The 27,810-nt window shown below is 41.3% G+C and overlaps 1 protein-coding gene across 1 annotated transcript in view; it reads right to left on the reverse strand.

Moving 5' to 3' along the window:
• Positions 1-370: 370 nt before the first annotated feature.
• Positions 371-27,810, reverse strand: part of FARSB (phenylalanyl-tRNA synthetase subunit beta) — a 58,549-nt gene continuing 31,109 nt past the window's right edge. The window contains exons 15-17 of the mRNA XM_080933213.1: positions 27,568-27,685; positions 16,295-16,450; positions 371-642 (exon numbers count right to left, since the gene is read on the reverse strand). Coding sequence (XP_080789339.1) covers positions 491-642; positions 16,295-16,450; positions 27,568-27,685 — 426 coding nt within the window. The 3' untranslated portion in view covers positions 371-490. The remainder of the gene's footprint in view (positions 643-16,294; positions 16,451-27,567; positions 27,686-27,810) is intronic.

The raw sequence follows: 27,810 nt of genomic DNA on the forward strand, positions 1-27,810 counted from the left end.
ACTCACAATACACATATGTGCACTCACAAGTCAACTTTAAGAAAAGATGACTCGGAAACCATAATTGCTCAGTCATACAGATTCTTAGCATTTCTCCTAAAGTACTGACTTCATTGGCTAATACTTGTCAGGTGTAGAAATGGCTTAAACATGTGCAACATGTATTCCGCTTGATGAGTTGTTTCCTTCTATGCAGAAGGAGTCATGAGTAGCCAACACCCTGAAGGCCAAGCTTCCAGAACTCTCCCTGCCCATCCAGGGCACTTCTCCCCAGTGTGGTACACACACACACACACACACACACACACACACACACACACACACTGGCTGTTCCACAAGCTGGCCTAATGCAGCTACGAAAGGAGCCAGATAGCACATTTCACTTTATTAAACATTAATGCACAAATGGATGTGTCCTGTAAAAGAGGCCAAAGCACACCACAAGAGCAGAAAGCAACACTTAGACAGAACCACACAACAGAGACCAACTTCACAAAAAGGGCTCAATATTCATTTCCAGAGAGGAACAGGGCATGGTCAGCTCAAATTTGGTGATGACATCGGGATGAAGGACACCTAGCTTCCCGATACTTTGACCTTTGACAAAGATCTCAGCACACCGTCCAGGGAAGAATGCAGAACCTGAAACAGAGAGTGGGAGAAAAAAAATGTTTATTGTGGGGAAAAAAAAAAAAAAAAGTCAACAGCTATTTTATACCAAAGCCTACAGGTCTAGAGAAAAATCACCATTCTTCTTTAAGCCACTGGCTGCATGGTGGCAAACCCTCACACTTGCTAGTATTAAGGAGCACTCATGGCTACTCGAGGAACCGAGAACGAGAGCCCTGTTCTTCTGATCATGGGGCTGGGCTGGAAGGAGGCCGAGGGAGTGTCAGCATTTCTTAGGGGAACTAAGTCCAGAAAAGGACACAAGGGAAAGAAGTAACTGATGAGCCTCGTGGACAGAACATACAGAAGCAGGCTCGCCCACATCAGTACTTGCTGGCACATCTCCACAATGCAACCTGTGTCCCTGCCTGAAAAGAGGCCTCTAAGCAGATCGGGTATATCCTCTGTAAAGCTCCGGTGAAGGCCATGGCAGAGCCACAGCAGACCCACACTAGTCCTAGCTGACTCCTACTTCACCTCTAGGAAGGCAGAGAGCCCTCTTTATTTGTGCCAGAGCTCTGCTCCAGTTTCCCCACCCAGTAACCATTCTTGGCTTAACCAGCTGAAAAGGAACCAACAAGCTGGGAGGCCTACCCACTTCTAGCCACTAAATTACCAGTGCCACAGGCTTATCAATGCGCTGGACTCTGCCGTAGTTTTAAAAACAATGCTGATTCATTTCTCTCAACACCCACTTGAAAAGGGATCAGACCCACAGCTCCTGAACGATTCAAGCAAAATGTTTACTGGCTTGAACTATAAATACCCAGCAGATCTGGGCCACAAGCCTGCAGTCTGCCACTCAGTAGTGCATTATTTATGGGGGAGCAAACTGCTGAGTCTCTAATAGCTCCAAGGTCAGCATAATTAAGAATAGTGAGTTGGATGGGTGGATAGGGGACTCTGCTACTGTTGGACTGATACCATGGAGACAGTTACACAGACTGACCAATCAATGTGGGGAGATGCTTGCTTCTATCAGAAAAGAACAGAAAAATGTTTTTGTCATTCTCCGCCCAAAAGCAAGATGGCTGAATTATTTTTTTTCACATCTCATCAAGTAGTTCTGCTTCACAGTCAAAGCAAGCTATGCCATTAACTCCAGATAAGTGCTACAGTTGGCTCTGTGCCCTAATCCACACTCAGGATAGGGCTGAGGAAAAGAATGTTACACAACTCAGAAACCAAACTAAATAGATAATAAGAGTCTGGTTGGTATAGTAATTATGGTTAAATCTGATAAAGATGACACACTCTTATCCTGTGAAATGAAAATATAATTTAAAAGACACTACCCATAAAGACAAAACTGTCAACTATATCCCCAACAACAACATAAAAAACAAGGAGGGAGAGAGGGAGGGAGGGAGGGAGGAAGGGAGGGAGGCTGTCTTCAAGGCAGAATGAAAAGGACTTTTCCTTTGCCCAGTGCACCCCCCCCACTCTCCCCGTAGACAGAGCAGTAAAACTGCACACCTAACAAGCAGTATCAGATGACAAGGACACGTCGATGGGGACAAGGACACTCCTGAAGAGGACTCTGGCTTGCTCTAACAGCCACCAGGGGAGGAAATACTCAAGACCTTCCAGACAGCCTTGCTGTAGGAAAGTTCTCCTTTTATCTATTTTCAATTCCAATTTGATTGGATTCATTTTTATTGAAGCATAAAACCAAACTATTTTAGAATCTAAGCCAGATGTGCTAGTTCTGACAATGTTAGCAAAATAAAGCCTAAGATAAGAAATGGGAGTTTTTAGTTCATATAACAACAGTTTGATTCAGCATTTTTTAGCAAAATTCAGTTATATTCTTCTTCTGTTGCCAGGTTTACTTCCCCTATAAATTTGGACCAAAGTTCTTTAGTTCATTTATCAGCTAGATATATAGTTACAAAAATATTTTATATCAATAAATAAAATTTTCTCTTTCCAGAGAAAAACAAAGAAAATCCATATTCAAAACTATTTAACATATCCCAAGGTAAAAGAGCATTGAAAAGGGGTTCAAATGTCAAAAGTCCACATTCTCACATGGGCCCAACCAAAGTCACAACTGCTGCTCAAAGTTCTTGACCACAGGCTCCTCCTCTCATGTGATGATCTCAGTTTGGGGTCCCTGTATCACCCCCTCTTCTGCCCAGCTGCACACCTGGACCTGTGCTGACTTTATTTTCATGTTGTTACTTCTAACAAGCTCTGATAGCATGAGTCTCCCACGTCCTGTTCACTTAGAGCAAGCTACAGCTCTTGTCTCCAAATGCACAAACTGAGAAGCACACAAAGGGCCTTCTGAGATCAAGGGCAGAACGAACCTTCAGAAACAAAACACGCCACTTGACCGGTGCCACAGATGAACTAGAAATGTGTAATGTTGTAAAAACAGAAGCAGTCTTAATATTTTGGAAACTTAAAGAGCAAATCAAACTCTACAGCAGAACTGTCTCATCAACAAAAAAGGAGGGTCAGAGCCCACATTAAGGCAGCAGTGAGCCCAAGGTCTGATGAGAACTACTGTAGCTCTCAACTTAAAAGAAATGAGAAATAGTTAATTCTGGAGCATTTTTTGAGTGACCACTGCCTCGGAAAACACACTTTTGTTACCCCTAATTTCATACTTCAATATAGAACCAGCAACAACCCAGTTTCACAGTTTTTGTACTATTACAAAATAAAATACCAATCAAGGCAAATTTAGAATGATTGGTGGGTACTTCAGAGGGGCAGAGATGGGGAAGCTGTTTTACAGGTGTAAAGTATTATCTGATGACATTCTTAGCTCATGGATGGATGGATGGATGGATGGATGGATGGATGGATGGATGGATGGAAGGAAGCTAGTGTTCGGTTTAGTTAAGAGGTTTTGTTTATTACCAAGAAATGTTAGTTTAGATTCATAACGGTGCACTGAATGGCTATTCATGAGGCTAAAACTAGCCCAAGATAAAGTGATTAATTAGTCTCTGAACCTACAAAGCTCAAATCTCTGCACAATACACAGCACTGAAATTCCAGTAAGTCCATCGGTCTCTGCAGACACAGGACCTCCTTTCGGAGGTTTTTGTTGACAGCCACACAGTTTCTTTTCAGAAAGTTTACAATGTTCACTATTGGCCAAAGGAAAGTACTCCAGCCCAATACCCAACCCAGGTAGATGGAAATGACTCAAAAGCTCCATCTAGAATCGATACCTCATAAAGTCTGTCTGAAAATATATGAAGTCATATATAAAGGCCATGGCCCAGGCTTTCAGAAAGCCAGACCTGGACTAAAGCCAAAACCGACTTTATCCAATCACACTGGAGAAAAGGCGACGCGCTGTGTGTACAGAAGCTGCCTAGCGCCTTGTGAATGGAAACTAAGACTCAGACTCCACAGAGCACCTTCATTCTCATCTACTGTACTGCAGCATTGAATGATCCGAATGAACTCCTTGGGATGATAAACTCAAGGTTCTGCATTTGCCTGGCACAGTTAATGGCATTTCCAAGGCAGAGCAGAGTTTGGGAAATGTTGCTCTCTGCTGCAGTACATGCGCAAGTGCAGACAAAAGAAACACCAGTTAGGCACAAAGAAGAGCTTCATTTCCCAAACTTAGCGGGGTGTGAATAAGCCCCTTAATTAAAGTCTTTGTGTCCTTGGGGTCATCCATGGGCCTGTAATCTAGCACAGCACCCCATCTTTAGCATGTTTTCTGGCTAACTGACCATCAAAGCATTTGGGAGTGCCTTCTCTTGCCCGTTGCCAAACACTTTTCACAGTTTCATTTTGCTCCCATCTTCTTAGAGCAGTATTATAGCCTAGAGTTGGCAGAAGCTTTCCATACACTCGCTCGTTCCTTTAATTGCAGAAGGCATCCAAGTAGAAGCTTAAGGCGGTACCTGAGCAGACCCCTCAGTCTGAGGGCACCTGAGGGCGTTATCAAGCATGAGGCTCTTCACCCTCCGCGCATACTCCTGCGAGACCTGCTAGAGCCAGGTCACTCCTTAACAGTTTACTCAACATTCTCTGAAATACAAACTGCCTACTCAACTACCCTCTTCCCTTGCTTCATATTGCCAATACATATTCTGGGGTTCAAACTCACAAGTGACTATAATTGGATACTTTACTACCCAAATCTACAAGAGGAGGAACAACAATGAATTAACAGGGCCAGAGAACTCTGGTAAAGTAGTGTGTCGCTGCTAATAACAGAAATTATACTCATTAGATTTTCACCACATACATGTCCCCAAATTCAGGGATGAAATGGAAATTGTATAACTATAGTGCCAACTAAGTATGTCTTAAATCTATTTAAAATGACTGATTATGTAACATGGGTGAAAGAGAACAATGTTAATAGGCTAACTTTAGGGTTGGTACCTAACCCAAACCCTATACTCTTCTCAAAGGATGGAAGGAAGGACGGAAGGAAGGAAGGAAGGAAGGAAGGAAGGAAGGAAGGAAGGAAGGAAGGAAGGAAGGAAGGAAGGAAGGTTCCAGGAAGGAATTAGTCTTACTCAATTATACCCTCATTGTATGCACCATTTTATTCTTATGAAGCCATTGTTCTCTGGTTTAAAACAAGCAGATGTTTTAAGGACACAGAGACTCACAGAAGGGAAAAGAGGTCCATTATAGAAAAGGCATTGATTTGTAAACGGCTTTAGGTTTCTAAAAAACGAAAGCACCACAACTGAGATATGAACACAAAAACATTTTTTCTCCTGATCCCAGGCTTAGGAGAAAATGCCTTTGCAAAGACCATTTAATTTGTAAGGGGAGACTGAATAATTTCCGACTGGTAATATAAAACACCCATTTTCTCCCAGATGTATACAATTCTTCACCTTGCATTTGAAGTGAATATTTATGGTACCTAAAGTCTATAAAGAGAGGGGACCTAATCCTTTGAATTTAATGGCCATCTTTCATCCCTTTCGGAAGATCAAAAGAAAGAAAAACCCCTTACACAACTTTACAGTGCTAATCCCAACACACCTGCAGACACCATTAACTCTTACGGGGAGGCAGTGGGCCAGGTCCTAATTCTGGCACCATGTATTAGACAAGGACCTGGGACTTTACTCTTCTAGGAAATCAGCAAAGCCCAGATGACCTCATCTTCTAGAGAAATGTCTTCCACAGAGAATCATCTTCTGTTGAACATGTGGCTCCCGCTTGTCCTCCCAGCAGTTAGGAAGCAAAAGACTGCCAGCTGGGACCAGGCTGGACCCTTCAGTGGACAGTGTTAGAGAAACGCACCCTTTTCATTCCCTAAAACGAATCCACAGTCTTTGCTTCCATGGCTGCCACTTTCTTAGCAGTTAACTTAACAGAGATAGAGACCTAAGATAGATTTTACAAGTCCAGTCCCCACTACACATTTCACACATGCTCTTATTTCACAACCTGAAGGAAACTAAGATGGTGACAAAGGCTTAAAGGTAATCTATCTAATTGCAATTTAAACAAGCCTCAAAGTAAGTTGTATAAAATAGGTACGCAAAGATTCACTTGAAAATTCCTAAAGAACACCATCAGTCAACGCTTGTCTCCACAAGTCATTTTCTGAATCTTGCCATTTTAAAGTACTTGCAGGACATATGTCTACACACACATACAACTCAATTGCCTGACTTCTGAGCCACCAGCCCCTTTTCTAGTTTTCTGCCTGACCTAGGACTTTTTTGAGCAATGTATCTCTTGCATAGGTACATTGAAATGGTAACAGTATGGTTGTGGTAGGACTAGTGAAGCTAAGAAGACAAAGAAGAGTCTGTGAGATCACAGCCACAATTCCACACAGAATCCGCAGACCTGTGGCTAACTTGTGACAAACACAATTTCAAACGTAATTATAACAGGTATGTTATGGTTCCAGAATCTGATTTCAGTTGACCACACACATAAAAACAAACAAACAAAAAACAAAAAACAAACTAAACTAAAAAAGAAAGAAAAGTGTATTCAACTGTAGGGAAGATGCTGTATCCTCCTTTCTGCTCAGATCCTTCCATCTCCAGCGAGAGTCAGAGGGTCTCAGAGTGTGGATCTGTCCAAGCCCTTTGAGCAACAGACAGTAAGTTACAGATGGGAAGAAGAAAAGCACAGGAGATTAGGAATCCTGCCCAAGGCAAGCAATAATATAGGCTAGAGAGCAAGGCAGAGGTGAAGGGCCACCAGAGCAGCCTCCTGTGAGGCCCACAGGCACCCGAGGCCTGCAGCAACAGGGTTAAGCTGCTGGCCAAGCTGTCTACCACTTCGTGTTTGCAGGCTTCCTCATAAAATATGAAGAGGGACTAGAGAGCTAACAGTTTGTCACCTCTAACCTTGGCACACACCTAGGCACACTGCGATGTGTCAATACAACCGAGTACAGGCACAACCAACCACAGCATTCATTTGGGGAAATAAAATTACATTTGAAATCTTATTTTGAAATGTATAAATGAATGTTTTGCCTGCACTCATATAGGGACACCACATATATGTCTCAGAGGTCAGAAGAGTTGTAGAAGGTTGTGAGCCACTTTATGGGTACTGGAAATAGAACCCAGGTCCTCTAGAAAAACAGCAAGTGCTCTTAACCACTGAGCTGTCTCTTCTGCCCCAGAACATTTCTAAAAGGCTCCATTCACTATCTTCTTTTCCCAATAAAACTATGGTCTAGACAGGACACATACTTGTCCGCACCTTACAACAGAGAGACTAACACAATCATTTGAATTCAACAGCACCACTCACTGTAGTCCCCGCCACTTGGCAGACCGAGGCAAAAAGAGTCTGAGTCCAGCCTGGGCTACATAGTGAAGACTTACCTAAAAGTAAATAAACTAAAAAGCCCTAGGTCCATGGTAAGAGTGAAAGATCCATGGCAACATCCAGTACCCAGGAGCCATGCAACCTAAAGCTAACAAGCAACATATTACTGTTTCCGTCTTATATTTTCTTATTTTTTATTTGTGTGTGTGTGTGTGTGTGTGTGTGTGTGTGTGTGTGTGCTTGCAGAAGCACCTAGGGATGGAACTCATAGGCTGTAGGCTTTCCCCAACTGGCCCAAGCAACATCTATAGATACTATTATCTCTATACTTAGCACCTATAACATTTTGAGATCTACTTTTCCAATGTTGCTTATAGTCACATGTTTAAAGACATTTTGTCATATTCCATTATGTTTAAATATCATAGTTTGCCAAACAATTCTTATTTATTATTGTAAATGGGTGTCCGTAAATATGTATTGCTTGTGTTTCTTTAGTTTCCCAAATGTACACAAGGAAAAAAAAAATCAAAACAAATAAGGAACCACTGCCCCAAATTCCCAATAAAATATACATTTCTAGTTTTTAAAGAAAGCAGATTATGAATTAACACACTTTTAAAAATCAGTTAAAAGTAGTTATAACAGCTTCTAGAATGTAGCTTATTAAAAAGAAATATAAAACGAAACAAAACAAAACAAAAAACTCCCAAAACTTCTGAACATAGAGGCAAGAAGATCAGGAGTTTTAAGGCCAGCCTCAGCTACTAGTAAATCTGAGGCCAACCTGGACTACACAGGGCAGTCTATGTCCTCTAAAAACAATGCTGTAAAAAGTGACCTTTAACAACTTTCTAGTTTCCTAAAATAAACTATACCAGATAAGCTGCTTGTTTCTGGGCAGTGGGGTGACTAAAGTGGTTCCTTCTGGTTTAGACTAAGTAAGGGGACACAAAGAAGTGCTGGAAACCACAGATGCCTTCATGGTGCTGAGGAGGATGGCAGAAGCTACATCAGAAGAAAGCTGGTCTCAATGTCTCGCTCTCAACAAACCCTGAGATGAGGGACTGGTCTGCTGACAAAGTGCTCCAGAAAAGAGAAAGAGGGCGCGAACCTGCGGACCAGCTGCCTCCTGCTTACCCACTTTCAGTATAATTATATTTCCTTTTGTACCTACCCAATACTTTGGAAGTTATTTCATCTCTTAAATATACAAGTTGAATGTGATCATTAGATACTGTTTCCTCAATTTCTTCAGGAATTTCAAAAGGCATTTACTACATGTGGTGGTTTGACTATGCTTGGGCCAGGGAGTGACACTATTAGGAAGTATGGCCTTGCTGGAGGAGGCCTGGCCTTATTGGAGGAAGTGTGTCTCTGTGGGGGTGGGTTGAGACCTTCCTCCTAGTCAAGTAAGAGCCAGTTTTCTGTTTGCCTTTATAACAAGATGTAGAACTCTCAGCTCCTCTAGCTCATCCATGCCTGCTTAGATGCTGCCATGCTCCTACCTTGATGTTAATGGACTGAACCTCTGACCTTGTAAGCCAGTCCTAATTAGATGTCGTCCTTTTAAGAGTTCCCTTGGTCATGGTGTCTCTTCACAGCAATGGAAACCAAAACTAAAACACACCATAATATAAAAAAAAATTGTCGAAGTTAATCAGTACAATTTAACAGAAGTTACAGTAATAACCACAAAAACAGTAAGTGCAAAAAAATGGAACCCAATCTTCATTACTATGGTTGGAGTAAACACTTCCTTTCTGATCTCAGTGTAAAAACTCCACTAAGAAAGTTGGATTCCAGAAGGAAAAAAATGAATAACTTCTATACGATGTTTAAAACCGACATAGCTATAGGTTCAAATGCCGGGACTAAAAGGCAAACAAAATAAAACAAACAAAAACATGTTTGATTTGAAAAGATCAACACTAAAAACTAAACAAATAAATGTCTTCTGAATCTCTATCATCTTTGTATGCTAAAAAGCCAAAAACAAGTTGAATGCAGCAACAGTGAACAACCTTAACATACAGACCATGAGATAAACGTTATTTCTCACTAAAAGGAACCAGGGATCCTTGGACACATGGCTGAGTCCAGTGCTAAGTAGTACCAACTCATCAGGAAGCACTGGGTGATGGAGAATGAGGTAAGAGTAGAGACCTGGGTCTCCTGCTGTTTGGAGCCCTCAAAGCTAAGCTCCACTTGATAAAATTTTGACTCAGTGTTCAGTTCCTCTCACTGGACTGTCACACAATCAAGTGTAAGCAGGAGCTGTGTTATAGGAGTCAGCAATAGGAGACCACGATGGGAAGCTCTACCAAGACGCTTCGTCACAGCCCGGTGGGCACAGCTGAGAAGTACAACCTGGTCCACAAAACAAGACTTTGTCTAAAAACCAAAACAAGACCAGAAACCCAGAGGAGAGCTTAAATGCACCCAGGGCTGCTGTCCTGTCCTGTGCACTGCTTATGTTCTTCCCATCTGTGCGTGGTCTAGGCTCTGAGCACTAAAAGGAAGTTCACATCACTTAACTTTAAAAGTTTTAAATTTGCCTTTGTCAAGTATTAAAAACATAAAATTATGATTATTAGTTATGTTCACATTTATTATCATGGAGACATTAGTACTTTTATAAACTGCAAACTGGCATAAGGAATTTGATATACTATTATTTACCTGTGTAAATAAATAGTATTGAGTTTTTTCCCCCTGAAGAGGTCTGAAGTCATAGTTCAGTTGGATGTGTCCTCACCAAACATGCAAACTCCTGGGTTCAATTTCAAGCACCCCATAAACAAAGTGTGATGACACATTCCTGTAATCCTGGCAGCAGAAGGGTGACAAGTTTGGGCAGTGCAAAGGCTCAGCGGGGAAAGGTACTTATCACCAAGCCTGGTGACCCAAGTCTTCCCCAGCACGCATAGTAGAAAGAGAACTGACTCCCACAAGTTGTTTTCTGACCCCCACAAATACAGTGGCATGAGTGCCCCGAACCTGGACAAACATATGTTAAAAATGTTGGAAAAGGATCATATTTTAAGGTCATCATCAGTCTATATAGCAAGTTCGAGGCCAACCTAGGCTGTATGAGGTCTGTCTCAAAAAGGTAAAACCAAAGTAACATTAAAACAAAAACAGAAGCCAAACTTTTTCAGCAGACATAAACCTAAAAGCCAATAGTTTTTAAATTCAAATTACAAGTTACAAGTTTAGGTTGGTGATACAGTATTATCCGCCAATAAAGAAAAATGGAATTTATCATTCACCAGAAAATGGACAGAACCTCATTTTAAGTGAAACAAACCAGACTCAGCAAGACAAATGCTGCATGTTTTCTCATATGCAATTATTAGGTTTTTAAAGATATAAGATCCAAGTACTTTACATACTGAGCATGTATCAAAATGTCACAAGGATAGTCATGCTATACTGTATAAATAACAAACAAATTTAAAAAGCTAAAACTTGTTTGGCCAATGTTAACCCTTTCATGAAAAATTAAAAGTAAGTTTAACAGAGCACTTGCTTAGCATGTATGGCTCTAGGTTTGATCCCTGGGGTGCATATGCCACACACATAAAATTATTAAGTTTTATAGGTTTTATATACACAGTTACACATACAGCACATAAACAATATATAGTATATCTGCAGAATTAAAATTTAACCAAAGGGCAATTAAGACAAATGTCTGACTGGTAACTAGAGACTGACTACCAGGTATTCCCCAAGCAAAGAACTGCCTGCCTCGAGGTTGGGGAGTGAGTCCTGGACACATTTGAGCAGGACCACTTCCTTCTCTCAATCTGGGATATGGTAATTCTCTTCTTTGTCTGGAAATAGTTAAGAAAACCCAGCAGCTCATAGTTGCACTTTCTCCCTCAAGGACCAAGGTATAAAGGCTGGGGAGCTGAGACTAGTTTCCCCTTCACTAAGTACAGCCACTGAACCAGCTTCCTCCTGAGAGCCTAGGACCTAGTACAAGACAGCTTTTAACATCCTCTAAGGATGTTAAAAAGGAAGAGCATTTCTAACAAAGGCCTGAGGGAAACCATGCTTGTTAACAGAAAAGGGTTATATGCTATGTAACTCTGTATCATCCATAGGAGCTTGCTTAAACAGGGGGTAAGTAAACAGTTCTGAATTTTGGAAAAGAGACAGAGAATATATAAAAAAAGGTCTTTAGGAGAAATAACAACACAAACACAAAGGTTGTCATACTGTGTTATGACACTATCAGAACACTGAACTAAAACCATTCCGTGTAGGGTTTGTGACCATAACAATTCGCAGAACAAAACACACCTGAAGAAAGGTAAGTGTCCATGTGTGGGAAGACCTTTACTGTATGCACGAAAACGAGGCAGGAGCTAGGACTTCCCAGAGCCCTGCGGCCCTACTGTCCCGCTGCCTGCCTCCAGTCTTTTACCACTTCAAGTATATGGACACAGCGCTGGGAATCTCTGGCCACAAGCTACAGACAAGCACTGAAGAAGTCTCTGTAAAGTCCCAAGGCTCCAGCTTCACACTTTTCATCAAAGCCGATGCAGACTAGCCTTTGTTGACAGTACAGTGTGGATACACTGTTTAGAACCCTATATTATACTCCAGGATGCTCTATGTAACCACCTTTACTTCAGCAGGCTGTTCAGATACGCTCCCAATAATAACGCTCTCATGTTACACTAAGACAGAGTAGCAAGGGAAACAGCACAATTTCACCCACATATTTTAGCATCCCAGATCTTTCACAGGTGTCCTGAAAGGGGAGTAAGGTCATGACCTCGGGTCAAGCCAAGGATCACGAGGTGTTACTGTAACAGAAGGAGCCTAATAACCAGGGTAAGTACATATGGTGCTGAGCTAAATGTGCGCATTACAAGGTCAGTTTTCATTTCCTGATGAATTTTGAGTAGCATGAAAACTCAGACTGTCAAAAACAAAACAAATAAACTACAGCTCTGAAACCTGTTTGTTCATCAAATATCTATCTTGTCTCAAGTTAAACTGTACTTTCTGTAGAACTGAAAGAAAAAAAAAATCAAAACTGAACTAAGTAACATGCTGAGAAGGAAAAACCACACACTGGAGTCAATGCAGCCCGTCACAAACAAAGTCCACCACATTCTACAAGAAATTATTTTTGCCACTGATTTGCCCAGCAACCACATTACTGTTCTAAACACAAAAAATGTTGAGAATTTTCCTTGCCCAGAAGTGGTTTTGTTAAAAGGCTAAGTGCATCTTAACATACATAATTTAGTTTGCAACAAACCACAGAAATGAAGAGGAAAAAGCCTGAAAAAAAAATAAAACCATATATTTGGAATAATGATCTGATCAAATGGCTCTACAAGACTCTGTGCTGAACTTCTAAAGCCCTCACAACTGCTCTGCAGTGTGCTCACAGTAAAGGGGTTTTCCTCACTCAGCTTGAACCCATCCTATCACCAACTTGACAATCTGTGTCACTTTATGGTCTTAAATTGCGGAGGAGCTCAGAAAATGAAAAGTACGTATGATTAGTGACCATGGCTGTCCCCTCTGGCTGCAGTCACGGCTCTGAGTGCTGCTGACACACACGAGCTCAGAGCCGCTCCTGCCAGAGCTCTCTTCCAAGGGCACAAGCTCCACTCTACTTCTCTCAGCACAGCAGCACAGAAGGAACCCTGTAAGCAAGCACAAGAGACAGGAAGCGGCAAGGCCCACGTCACGGGACCACGATGTTCTGCTAAACAGACTTGAGCTCAAGTCTAACTGCAAAGCCACTAGAGATGTTTAATTATTAAAAAGTAAACCACATGCTAAAGTAATAAAAGACAGTTCAGTAATCAAAAATGGCAGGAAACAGTCGTTCTAATTCTGGTTCTACTTGCCCTACCCTGAAGATCTCTTCCTATTGTGTGTGTGCGTATGTGTGTGTGTGTGCTCGCAGGTACACACAAAGTATCAGTAAGCCTGAAGAAAAGATACTCCAATGACTAAATCCCTGTGCTTACAAAGTGACTCTGGAGTTTGGAAAACTGTTGTTCCTTAGTTGTGGTACATGCATATACACATCACAGGCAAAATACATTTTTTTTTTGCTGCTGCTGATTTTGACAAGCTATTTATTTAGACTTTTGACTCTTCTGACCATAAAAAAATATAATCATATTTGTTATTAGAGAATCAAACAAACTGAGAAATCTCTATGAAAAATTAAGAGCCATTACTTAAAATGACACTAATTGTCTCTGGCTTGATGACTTTTACAAAAAGCATCCCTAAGAGAAAAGCGCCCAGGAACTAGGCACATGCCCCAGAGGCCAGGGAGCTGGATGTAGCTGCTGATGAACATGAGAAACTGATGACAGCGAATGAAAATAAATTTTTCCCTTTTCTTTCCCCCAGTTAAATACATCAAGTAATACTCATCTAGGCCACCCATGTGTACATCTTTATCAAAACTTTTCAAAGTCACAGAAATTTTAAAACAATATGGTATTCTGAGAGTCAAATGTAGACCCAAAAGAAAAACAAGTAAGCCCTTAACTTCTCCTATCAAAACCAAACAAACACAAAGTAAGCCAGGTGTGGTGGCTCCTGCCAATCATCTCTGCACTCCGGAAGCAAAGGAAAAAGGATTGAAAACTGAAGGCAAGCTTAGGCTAAGCAGCCAGACCCTGCATCAGAACACCAAGGGCAGAGCATATCTCAGTAGCAGAGTGTTTGCTTAGACTGCCCAAGGTCCTGCCTGCAATCTCTAGCACTAAAGTGGAAAAAAGGTAACAATTTATCCTAAGCAAAAGAAACATAAAGACCTCCAAGTAATTAAGAAATATTTATAATCACTGGATGGACCTGATGGCATACACTGTTAATCCTAGACTCGGGAGGCAGAAGTAGGCCAGTCTCTGTGAATTCAAAGCCAAACTGGTTTACATAGTGAGTTCCAGGACAGCCAGAGTTACATGGTAAGATTCAAACACGGGAAAAAAAAAAAAAAAAAAAAAAAAAAAAACCTAGCTGGTAGTGACAAACTCCTTTAATCCCAGCAATTAGTAGGCAGGGGCAGGCAGATCTCTTGAGTTTGAGGCCTGATCTATATAGATCTAGTTAGTTCCAGGGGCAAATGGGGGAAAGGGAAGGAATTGAGCAGGGGTGAAGAGAAATAGTTATAACTTATTGATGTGCTTTGTAATTTAAAAACAACTCTAGGCCAAAATAGCAGATACTTTCTATTAGAAAAATTAGATGCTAATAAGTTTTCTATTACTTTAAACTTTAATATGTACATAATTAAAATTACATAAGTTTGAAATTACAAAAATATAATTTTTAAGATCAACACCTACTGGCTGTCATACAAGGCTCTAAGTAATATAGACTATGGATATTGCTGTTTTTATCTTTTGGTGGCTTCTGAAGCTGTCTTAGACAGTCTTAGAGAAGTGCTCTCTCTTTCTCTACTCCACAGGACCCTGCAAGGCCTCCCACCATTGACTCACGAGCGTTCTTCCTGCCTCCAGTCCACACGATGTTGCATTAATCCCACTGACATTCAGACCTGTTAGCACTCACCTGCTTCAAAAGAAGCAGAAACTTTAACACTTTCCAGCTAGTCGAAGCCCCTGGCCAGAATGCAGAAATCCTTCCACAGCTTGTAGCCACACAAATGGTCCTCTATTCCACATGCATCTCATAGTACTCACCTTCAGATTTGTACCAGGGCTCTGAGCAACAGACCCTGGCTCTATTCTTTCAAAGACCCTGTCACTTCCCCCAGCTCATTTCTAAAACAGTACAACTGCTGACAGCGTATGTGCAATAGGACCTAAAGCAACTGGAAAAGAAGCCCTGGGTTTGGCACGGACAACCAGGCCCAGCCTATACGACTTGCCTTCCTGACCTGCTTCACTCATTAAACCCAGTCTCAGCACTAGACTCTACTCTTCAAGCATATTGTATCTTCACTGAGTCACATCAGTGAGAAAGGTATGGATAATTCCTGCGACTATTAAACCACTCAACTTTCTATGAGCAAACAGCCCAACATAGCTGGTATTTCAGAACTATTTTTTTTTTTTTTTTAAAAATGGTTCAAAACAAAAAAGAAAACAAGCCACAATAGAAAATAAAAACAGAAAAAAAAAAAAAAAACCTCTGAGAAATAAGAAAATAAATATAAGCAAAACCCTAAAATATTTCTTCACCAAATCTTACTATAAATAACTGCTAAATAACACTTTCAAAATGAAGGTTCTGGTGGAAATTTAGGATGCCAAATCCAGTCCTAAAAACAGCAAGGTAAACAGCAGGAACAAGTGATAAAAATACTTTGCTTCAATTGTTTCTAAGTTTCTTGTCGAAGAAAATAAACTTAGACTCAAGCCACAGGAGAACAAACAGCAGAAGCCTCAGACCTCCTCGGACAAGGAGGAAGCCGCATGCTAGGAGCACACACGTGGCATTTATTGGCCTAAATTAAAGCCAGAGACTGGACTGGGCTTTTGGCAGTGGATTCCACCTTGCTCCTTGATTAACAAGTGAAGTTTTCACAGTGGTATCTTGCCTTGCCTCAAAGCTGCAGCCACACAGGTCGTGAGTGCAGCCTGCACTTTGGTCTCCTGAGCCTACAGCCTGGGCTGCCGGCTCACCAGTGCAAAAGCAATACTGTGCAGCAGTTCCTAACCGTTTCGAAAAGCAACCTTTTGAGGTTCTGGAGGAAAAGGGAATAGTATTTTCTAGAAAATACTGACAACTGAAATGAAGTTCTCTGCCCCTTACTGCCCACACTCTCTAAATCAAAAGCAAAATGAAAAGAAAGCAGACTTTATCAAAACCAGGATGTAGCCTTTCATCATGCTCACCAACTCTGGTGGCATCTTACCTGCGGACGCTTTGATCACATAGCCCCCGCTTTCCTCACCGGGAGGCACATCCAGCAGCTGCATAATTCTGTCCAGCAGTCCGTGGATGATCTCAAACCCAGGGTTCTTGTTGTAATAAACAGCACAGAGATGCCTATAGTTTTTCGCACCTACATCTAGAAAAGCAAAAAAGATTTGGTCATCTGGTCACAGTAGCCATTATTTAAGCAACTTGAACAAAATTAACACCAAGAAAATTAACACCAAGAGAAGCATCCAGTCTCTGAAATTCATGAAAAGATCAAACGTTTTAGCCACCAAATTTTCAGTGGTATTTACTTTGTGGAGAGGAGTGACGGCTGGCTCCGGGTCAAAAAGCTTCACTATAGAACCTGCTTGTAGAACCTGCTGTAAACACTCTAGGGAAATGTACCAGTTAATGATTCATATTCTATATTCATGATGCCACCCAAATACTACTACTAAATACCAAAAGAGCTGTCTAGTGAACACACACTATATTACTTCCAACAGAGACCTAGAAGCCTAGATGGGTGCGGAGGCTGTAGGAAAGCACTCCTTAATGGACAAGATCTAAACTCAACAGAAAAACAAACGAAAACCTGGGGTAGTGCCGTAGGTTGAACTAAGGACCTTGCTGTACCCCCAGATCCTGTTTTTTGTTTTCTGTTTGCTGCCCCAGGACAGAAGGCACTGTAGCAGAAGCATCACACTAGTCTCTGGGATCCCAACAACACTCCATCTCTTTGCCACGCTGTAATTATAGCACCGTCTGGTTTACTGTATAATCTTAGAAGAACTGTGATATATACATAAAATTCTACATAAGCCTCCACGATTAAAACCTGGAATGAGGAGCTGGACAACTGACTTGATGGTTAAGAGTACTTGTTGCTCATGCCAACGACCCAGGTTTAGTTCCTAGCACCCACCCACATAGTAGCTCGAAACCATCCATAACTACTGGGAATCTGACTGTTTTCTGAACTCCAAGGACATAGACAAACATACAAAAAATATTCATACACATAAAATAACATTTTAAAAATTGTTCTCATGGAAGAAGTAAAACAAAGGATATGAATCAATCCCAAAGACATCACACCAAGAGAAATAAGCTAGACATAGCAAGTCAAAGCTACATGATCCCTATATGAGGTACTGAAGCCTTTTGCTTTTTAATGTGATTGAAGACAGGACCATGTGCGAAAGGACACTACCATGTGCTAACCCTCCCCCATACCTCAGTCAGACTCTGACAGAAACAGAAATAGGAGGGTGGCTGTCAGGGCTGACCAGAAGGAAGAGTGGAGAAATGCTGTTCATTGGCAAGAGCTACAGCCATGTCTGATGAGACTCTTCAGTGGTCTTTCACAGGAATGTGCAGAGCTGCTACTGTGCTGTGCACGGAAAAGCTTACTAAGGTACTTTGCATCTATACCCTAATCCACCACAATAACTTTTGTTAATTTTATGTGAAGAATCAAAACTATACAAATATAGTCAAAATTAGAAACATCCATGCATAGGAAAAAAGGACTCAAATGAAATAGATCTAATATTGACAGGTTATGATTGAATGAGATAATTCTTTTCTATATTTGACCATTTAAAAATCTTTCCATGATTAATGTTACCTTATATAAAATAAAAATAAGACAAACTGCCAGAAAGTGGTAGAGCACTCCTTTAATCCCAGCACTCAGGAAGCAGAGGCAGGAGGATCTCTGTGAGTTTGAAGCTAGCCTGCTCTACAGAACAAGTTCTAGGACAGCCAAGACTACACAGAGAAACCCTGTCTCCCTCCCCCCCTGCAAGACTCAGAACCCGAGATGAAGCTCAATGGGTAAGTGGATAATGGACCAGTATAATCAGTGAGGCAGTACTCACACATCAAACTTTAGCAATGTCAATGGTCCTAACAGGTGGAAGGTTCTCAGAGGCACTGTGGTGAACGAAAGAAGCCAACCACAACAGGCTACAGGACACATGACCCACTCATGCCACGGTGGAAACATATATTTCAAGCAACTGAGGCTAGATGGTAGTAGCATAAAGTAAAATGTGGGGGAAATGTGGTTAAAATACTAGGGTGATATTCAGGACTTCAGGGTGATGGTTTAACTTTATCATTGAACTTTAAAACTAGTACGTAACTTAGGTAAATACCATGACCCTTAAACTAGAGACCCATAGCTCTAAATACAAATTCAAATGCATTTGGCCTCATTTTACTTTTTCAATTAGGAAAAAAGAAAAACAATAATGCCTGTCTTGTGAAATAAAGTGAGAACAGCGAGCTACCTCTGTTCACATGGACTGAACAAAAGTGCGCCTGTAGCTTTTCCACGGGTTAAAAACTACTAGCCATGCTGGCACACACGGCCTTTTAGCATCCCGATAGCATCCCTGTGGCATTTAAGCTTCCGGTTAGCTCTGGCCAGGGACTTAGTATCTCCCAGGCAGCCATCAATGTTGTTATTTAACCCAAGGCACTACACAGCAAGGATTACTACTTCTATGAAGCAAAAGGAGAAGCCAAACCTCAAGGCAATTAAGTGAAGTTGGCCGAAGTCAAGCTAACTAGCTTGGGCTAATCATTACCAGTTACAAATCAGGACTTGCTCAGGGCTGACTAAACCCCACACTCTCCGCCTTCCTACAGAGCGCCATAAAGGATTTAGAAGGGAAACAGTGTAAGGATAAATGCATGCATAGCCATACAGATGCTTAATATAGCCAAAGATGTGCATTCTTGAAACATTTTTAGTACAAAGAACAGATGTTTTACTTCTCCAACGGTTTCATGATTAAAATTTTCGTAAGTCACTGAAATAAATTTTTTTTTTAAATCTGGAATCTGTGTCCATCAACACTATTTTAATTTATGGAGAGTACATTCTCAGTAATTTCTGACTGAACAGACGGAGAAAGAACTGTCTCGCCATTTAACACTTCTTGCATGCTATGCTTGAGGCACTCTAGCCTTCTCACTTGGCAATGCACAGAGACACTGCAGGACTCACACACACTAAACTTGTATGTTCTGAACACATAGCTACGGTCTGGAAAAGAGGCAAGCACAAGGAAGTGACAGAGCGGACCCTACTCCAGGGCAGCATGAGGGGTGAGTGCCACGCTGCCACCCCTTGCTACTATTTCCATCAAGGACACAAAACTCTATCTAAACTCTATAACCAAAGGTGCAAGGGTAAGGATCAATATTAAAGACAGGCAGGTATAAATGCCAGGTAACCCAGCAGCATGCATAAACTAAAATGAGAGGCCAAATTCTGCTGCAGAAATGTGAACACGAGCACACACACACACACACACACACACACACACACACACACACACACACACACAGTCTTTCTCCTCCTGAAGGGAAAAATGAAGTGAAACAGAACTAAATGGCCCTTTCATACTACTGACTTGCTTCTGGGTACTCCTGCCATGTGGTCCCCATTTGTGGGTGTCACATGCCTCCACTTTAACACAGGCACATACTGAAACCACTTTGTAGTTTCATACTCACTGCAAGAGAGCAGGCCAACAGTAAGGCCACCATTTTAAGAGCTCACCAATGCAAATGAGAAGCTGCTTTAGTTTGGTACCCTTTGTCTTTGACTACTTTTTCCTAATCTCAGAGTTATTTAAGGGAGCCTTTCTTGATAACAGTAAAATATCTAGACCAAAATAACCACAGAATTTTGAAAGCAAATTATGTACTTTGAGGAACTATAGCAAAAAAAGAAAAAGTACAGTTTAAAAACTTTTCAAAAGAGCTGGAGGGGCTCAGCTGATGAGACTGCTCTGTAGCACTGCACTTGGCACTTGCCTGACAGGAGGATCAGAAAGTTCAAGGTCATCCTTGGGTACACAGTGAGTTTAAAGCTATCCTAGGCTACCTAAGACCTTGTCTTCAAAAAGATAAAAAAATAAAGTTTATTTCAAGAATAGTCTCAGGATGTTTATGACATCCATGGAAAACAATAAACTAACTTCTAGGTTTAATTTTGCAAAACTTAGAAGGCTATGTATTAACCTCATTGTTTAGCTGTCTCCTCCCTACCCCACCACTGCTTTTCACATTTTCCAAACGTACCATCCCCTCTGGATTTGGTTCTTTATGTTTTGTTAAAACACTCACTCTCCATTCCTGCCACCGAGTACAGAAAAATGACCAGGTATGCTAAAATTCCCACCTTCTTGCCTTCTGCATGAGAGGCATATTCTTCTGCATATTACATCACAGGAAGTAAAGACTGCATGCCACAAAGTAAGAACTATTTAGATTTCATGCCAAGGCTAGGGTTTGTTGGAAATGCCTCGGTTCTTTATAACTCAGTTAACAGACCTCTTGTGTCATGCCATCAAACAATTCTGCTTCTTAAATGGGCCTGCCAAGTATGTCAGCCTAAATTATCCGTGTATTGCACAGACTTCAAAGTACTGCCTGGAGAGAGCTGATCTAAACCACCCAAAGGAGGAGTGGCTAGATGCAGTTCTGTGAGCTCAAAGAATACAACAAATGACTTTTTTTTCTTTTCTTTTCTTTTTTTTTTTAAGGAAAAGAAAAGGGAGTGGCACATGGTGTCCTGAGCACGTGACTCTTATTTATATCCTAGGCTTTGCCATAGGCTTCAGGCAGTGTAGATCTTATTGCGCCAATGATTAGAGGGGGATTAGTGGTTCCTGGTAATAATATCATCCAGGGTACAGAGCTTTCCTTATGCTCACATGTACCCTGATGTCTAAATAAAGATGCTGTCAGAACAAAAGTGTATGGGAAGAACAAAAAGCTTCTAGAATAAATAATCAAGGACTGATACTGTGCTCAAGCTGGAGATTAACAGTGATGAAGCACATCACTGCAGCATCCGTGTCTGCCTTTCCATCACTGCATCCGTGTCTGCCTTTCCATCACTGCATCCGTGTCTGCCTTTCCATCACTGCATCCGTGTCTGCCTTTCCATCACTGCAGCATCACTAAACTGTTAACTCATGCTGCAGCCCTGTCTCCTAAAGAATTTTAGCATACTCTAAATGACTACAGCTAATGTAGGGAACCAAGAACCCTGATATATTCCTGATAGGACTATAAATTAGCACAGAGGAAATAATGAAGCAAAGACATGGATGGAAGTGAAGGAGAGACAAGCAGTGGGGGTGTGAATAAAACACAGGGCACGATAGCCAGCCGGTGCCTTTAATCTCAGCACTCAGGCAAAGGTAGTCAGACTGGAGGCCAGTCTGGTCTACATAGCAAGTTTTGACCAAGCCAGATGTACTTGTTTTAAGAAGAAGAAAGAAGAAGAGGAGAACAGGAAGAAAAAAAAATGGCATTGTAAAATCCATTTTATAGGAATAATTAATATATGCAATACAGTACCATATGCACCATATATTTATATGTATAAACATAACTATATGCTGGGTATGTTGGCTCATGTGAACCTGTAAGCAGGATGTTACTTTGAAGATAGTCAAAGTCACACAGCAAGACCTGTCTCAAAACCAACCAAAACAAGACAAAAAAAGAAAAAAATCAGTTAAAAATTTTAGAAAATAATTTACGAAATTATCAAATATTTCAATGTATATACCTAAGGACTGACAAATTGTTATTTTTAAAAATAAGTATTTGTACAGTGAAAGTGATACTCACTCAAAGACATACTTCAGGAAGTCTCATAACAATCTACCATTTGTGCTGTTTCCATATGGTAGAACATTGTGTAACTATTAAAAATGAGATCAACAGTATGCATTCAGATAGGCTAGGTTCAGTATAACCACATCAGTGTAAACTATAAAACTATCAGCTTTCTTTGCAGCTGCGCACAGAAGTGTAACATGGTCGCAGATATACGCAAGGACAGGCAGTGAACTAATTCTAGCTGTAGAATGACTGACAAGAACAAAATTCTTAAATCAACAATACATACTCATGAAAGCTTAAGAATAGTAAAAATATGTGTCCAATCGTAAGAAAGCAACAGCTTTCCTAAAATGCTTTTCTATGGGAGCAGCAAAGCGCACCCTTTTCTTTTTAAGTGAAGCTGAGAGCCGAGAAGCAAATGTGAAAGGAACCTCTAAATTCTCAGTACATACAGGGAAAAGTTATATTCCTGAGGGTTGGCTTTTATTTTGTTAACATAAACCTGGAATGGATTTTTATCTATTAAAAAAATACAGCACTGGATGCATGACAGGGCACATTATACTCACGTTAGCAGATCTTAACTTTGTGGGACCAAGCACACTAAAATAACTTTCTATATTAAAAATGATATATTTACTCAGCTAAGATGCCATCTCATATGCGAAAGATGCTACTTCAAAAATTGTTAACGTCAGTCTCCTTACACCCATGTTTTTTGAATTATTAATTGAAAATTCTACATGCCAAAAATATAAAATGGTGAAATTAAATTAATCCAGACTGATGACATAAGCCCTCTCCAGAAAGCCACATTCCACATGTGGATGCTGGATAATCGTCTATTATTTGAGGCTCCAGAATTGATGGACAGTGTTTCAGAAGATAGGTATTCACGAGCCTACAATAAAGTGTTCTTCTTGAGCCTTCATCAGGCACATAGATGTACCAAAAATTACAAAGACCTGACCCTATTTCACTCATTTATGTCTATTTTTTGTCAAGTTGGAGACAGAACCCAAGGCTTTATGCATACCCCTGTGTTTAATGTTTCGTAACACACGGCAGATAAACACTAACATTGTGTGTGTGCATTTGTACGAATAGTATGCTGAGGGAAAACAACCCATGCAAAGACCAAACAGTTGTGTTCTGTGCTCAAGGGAGGAAGAAGAAACAAAACTATGAAACGGATCTTGCAATTAAAGGCTTAAAACATAAATTCTTTATTTCCACATCCACTTAGGAAAGGTAAAAAGAAACAGACCAACCTCTCACTTAGAGACACGTCTGGGACAATGTGAAAGTTTGGGAACAATTTAACTGTAACCTGGAGGTAGGGGGAATAGAGTTCAAAGCAAGAGCTACTCTGGAAGATGGAGGAAGGTCTGAGTGAGTCAAAAGCTCATAGTCAAGCTTGGAGAAGAAAGGGAGGCTGTCTAGAGCCCTGTGTGAGAGCTCTAATTCACTCCTTTAGTACAGCAATGACCAAGTCCAAATCTTCTGAATTGCTGCTGCTGAAACCATGTGTAGGTGACTGAGACGCATGTCAGGCCGATCCCTGGATGAACAGGTCCTGCTGATCTGATCCTGAAGATATAAATCCCTGCAACCTTTTACAGAACTAAGCTTGTGCACATCCTTAGGTTCCTGTTCCTTTTAGACTTGCCTATCCTTGACCCAGAGATCCACTTTCTCTTGCATTTCAGTGAGATTCTAGGCATAGTGGCAGCTTCCACAAGCACTGAGGGAGGAACTGTGACTGCAGGATTCAGTTGTGTTTAAAAAGTGGGAAGACTGGATTGTGCAAAATGAACTAGCTTTGCCAGACAAGCAGTCTTTTGCCCATCCCTTCAGTTTTTCTGGCTTTTAAAAATATTTTGTTTACAGTTTGGTCATTGCTGACATTGAAATGAATAAGCTATTAGCATCTGAAACCAGCCAGTAACTTTCACAGCAGCCTTTCGTGTTCTCCACTGCCACCCGCCCTGCTACAAAACTGAAACTTACCCTAGGGGAGAGTCTGGACTCAGTTTCTTGTTCCAAAAACACATGCCACTCTGTCCAACAAAAGGGATAAATCAGCTTAGTCCCCTGAGTCATGACTAATTTTTAAAAGTGTTACAGCAGCTTCGGATCTTAAGGCTCAACAAATGCAGTGGCTGGCTCAGCCTCAAACAAGCCAAATGTGCCTGATTTACAGTGGAAGTCTTAATGCTTGAAAAGTGTGCCTGACTTGGTTTCAGAACTGGCAGCCTGACAGCCTCATTCATCATGATGGCCAGTGAGAAGACTGGACGTTAGAGCAAATGTCTGACCAGGTCAAGCAGGAAAATGGGAACTGTCTTTTGCCTGCTTTCAGAAGAACGTGGGTCAGACAGGAAAGCACGGAAATTCAGGTTCCATTGTGTTCACTTTGGAAGCTACACTGCCAAGCAGACACGCATGAGGCTTAGGGCTGGGGTTTCTCAGCACTACACAGCAAGTCACTGGCAGTCGGAGCTCTGCACATTCCCTCCACGTGGATGGATACGCTGGGTGGCCAGTGAGCTCCAGAGTCCTGCCAGTGTCTGCCTCCCTAGTCCTGGTGAGACAGGCACATGCTGCCAGGCTTGGTTTGTCACTTGAGTGCTGAGGATGTGGACTCGGCTCTTCATGCATACGTGCCAAGCACTCTCTTACATCCTAACATTTCTAGTTTTCTATCAGCATGGTTAACTAGACCACTTAGTTCCGTGCTGGCCACACATCTCTACTCTTTTGAACCCCACAATCACTAAGGAGATTTGGGGAATTTCATTATTAATTGGAAAATCCCTCTATCATTTATTTTTGGTGGCTTCAACTTTATTACTCAAAAAGTTTCATTTAGGAACACATCTAAGAGGGAGATGACTTCTAATTTGTCACTTAAAAATGGCAAATTATTCAAAGAAAATTTTCTGTGATGTATTGATTAATTTATTTATTATTGCTATGCCAGTATAGTTTGTACCCTGTAGACTTTGATAGAATTAATGCTGAGGAACTCCCAGGGCAGGTGGTTTTGCATCCAATTTTGGTATCCTTGGAGAGTGCAGCATAGCATTTCTTCCAGAGCTGGTATTACCCAGATCCACGTCATCTTTCAATCCTGGTGAGCCTTAGTATAAAGACCAAAAGCATGCGGCTGCCCCGAGGAAAAGAAACAGGCTTTCACTATCAAGCCTGTAGGGTTAATGTCAGCCTGGCTCTCCAAGTCACTTTTCACTGTGACTGTACCTACCACACTCTGCCCAGGCTCTCACTCCACACTAAGACAGTGACAATGGGATCTTCCAGTGCAGGGTGGTGATTTGTTTGTAAAAGTAAAGTCTTACATTAGTATGATTTGGGTTTCTCTTAAGGGAAAAATAAACAAACAAACAAACAGGAAGAAAATTCAGTAGCACCAAGTCCCTTAAAGGTCAGGATAAAAACTCAAATCCCATTGTCTCGGCACAGCACAGCCACACTTTTGGCCACCCTGGGCTTTTAAGCATTACAGCAGAAAAATGGACATGACCAAGCCAGTGGAATCTAGCCCCGGGACTGCCAGCACCCTAACAAGCAGTCATCACTTACTATGTGGCTAAAACTTTCCAAATGCAGTTTTACTGGATCCTTTCCACAGTTAATGAAGGAAGTGCTGTCATTATCCCATTGTACAGATGAGAAAACAGCCACAGAGTTCAAATAAACTGTGCACCACAGAAAGCATAACTAAAACCCATGTCTGTGGATGCAGGCTGCAGAACCCAGACTCACTACTCCCTTCCTACGGATGCTGTAGACCTTTCCTGTAGGCCAGATGACCAGGAGGGATCCACATGCACTTACTTAGAATACCGCATCAGAAAAGTTTTTGTTATGAAATAAGATCCAGGCCCACCTAAACAGAAAACATACTCCATCCCAACAAAAAGGAAACATTTTTAAGATCGCAGACTCAGTGAGTAATTTAAGTTCCCTTCATTTTTCACATGCTATTGATACGATAGAAAATATTAAAGAAAAAGAACAAGCCAATGGAGAAACCACAGAGCAATCAATAGATAGCTTCAACTGGGACAGGCACAGCAGAGGTTCAGAGTTCTCCCCGATGAGAAAAAGCACAACAGAGATGCAAATGTCTGAGCTAAAACAAACAATAAAACCCAGCTCAGTCAGCGTGCACCTAGGGCTGAAACAACAATGCACTACTCTGTGACGGTAGACAAGCTCTACAGCAAATGTGGTACCAGGGCTGCCCCTCACTCTCACCCTACAGCCTGTGAGCACACCCGCCCTGCAGGGCCATCAAGGAGCCCTTCAGTTACTATGACCCGTGGCTGAAGCCACATTACAAACCTTTTCAGAAAGCAGTGTAGTCTCCTTAATCCTGTTCTTATAATCACGAGCACACCATAGAGGGATCAAGACAAAATGAAGCTCAGAGAATAAATGTGGAAGGAAACAGTCAGAGTTAACAGGTCAATGCCACCCTATACTCTAAGTATCTACACCAATAGAAAAACTAAGCAAATCGTCAAAACTCTTTATGGCTGATACTAAAAAATGTTTTCTAGTTTTTAGTATAGATTTGTCACTTCAAATAAATTCCACAGACTACAGCCTGGAGTTAGAACCACTATGTATGAAGTCAAAGGACGGCTGCCAGCCATGTGGTCATTTGAGGCACTGCTCAATGAGGGACCACAGCACTTACAGGTCTAGACGAACAATTGAACTCCAGCTTGCATTAGAAAGACAGACTTCCAGGAAACCCAGGCTTCCAAAATTCCTAAATTTATATTTACTGAATAATCATGCGTTACAAGTGTCAGACCAAAAAACCCTGCTATACTAAGCTCAGTACTTTGAACTTACGTACTTCAAAGGGGAAAATTACACAACACATTCACAGTCACTGTTACAATAGCGCAGGGCAATCAAAGCCTGACCGTATACCATCCCACAAATGTCCCAGAGTGCAGAAAAGAACCGTTTCAGAATGCTCTAGGGACCTTCCATTCTCCCCCCCCCCCCCCCCCCCCGTTTCTCAAGGCTAGTACTGAGGTGAGCTCAGGGACCCATGCATGCTCATGTCACAAACTACCACTGAATTCTATTTCCTGCTTCTCTGGAGCTTTTTAAGGTGATGTATAAGGAGGGCTCCTCATAATTACTAAATTCTTGATGAAAATGTGCTTTCCATTCCAGGAATCAAGAGACACAGCCAGCAAAGCCTAGGCTCTAGTAGGATGCAGATTCAAATAAGTTAATCATTAAAAGAAATTTAAGAAACAACGGGAGGGGGCCTGAGACACATAGGATATTTGATAAGAAGTATGACGACAGTTTTATTTAGTAACAAACAACAGAGCTATGATAGTTTTAGAATTACCAACTCAAATGCTTTGATAGTGATGTAGTAACTTGGATTTACACTAAAATACTCTGAGGAGGGTAGTAGCAACACGGAGGAAAGAAACCTGGCTGTGTACAGGAGTAAGTATGCTAACATCTCTAAACAGAGCTGAATAATAAATATTATTCACACAATAAAAAAATGTTTAAGTATGCAAACCAGAGGTATCTCTCTCTTACCTTTGCTAGAATCTTTTAGTACAATGTCGGAGATTTCAAACAGTTTGAGAGGAAGGGGCATCTTCCGGTTTGCTGCAATGGTCTTCAGAAGGCCAGGAAGAAGGGTAGTGCGCGCCACCTACAGGCAAAGATAGGAATTCACACTGACTCAAGAACAGGCAAACTCAGGAGTAAAGAAGGCAAAGCAAGCCAGCTTCCTGGCTTCAAGGAAAACTTTTGGAAAGGGTGATGCCTTTTTTAGTT

This window comes from Micromys minutus (assembly GCF_963924665.1).
Source record: "Micromys minutus genome assembly, chromosome: 19".
NCBI lineage: Eukaryota > Metazoa > Chordata > Mammalia > Rodentia > Muridae > Micromys > Micromys minutus.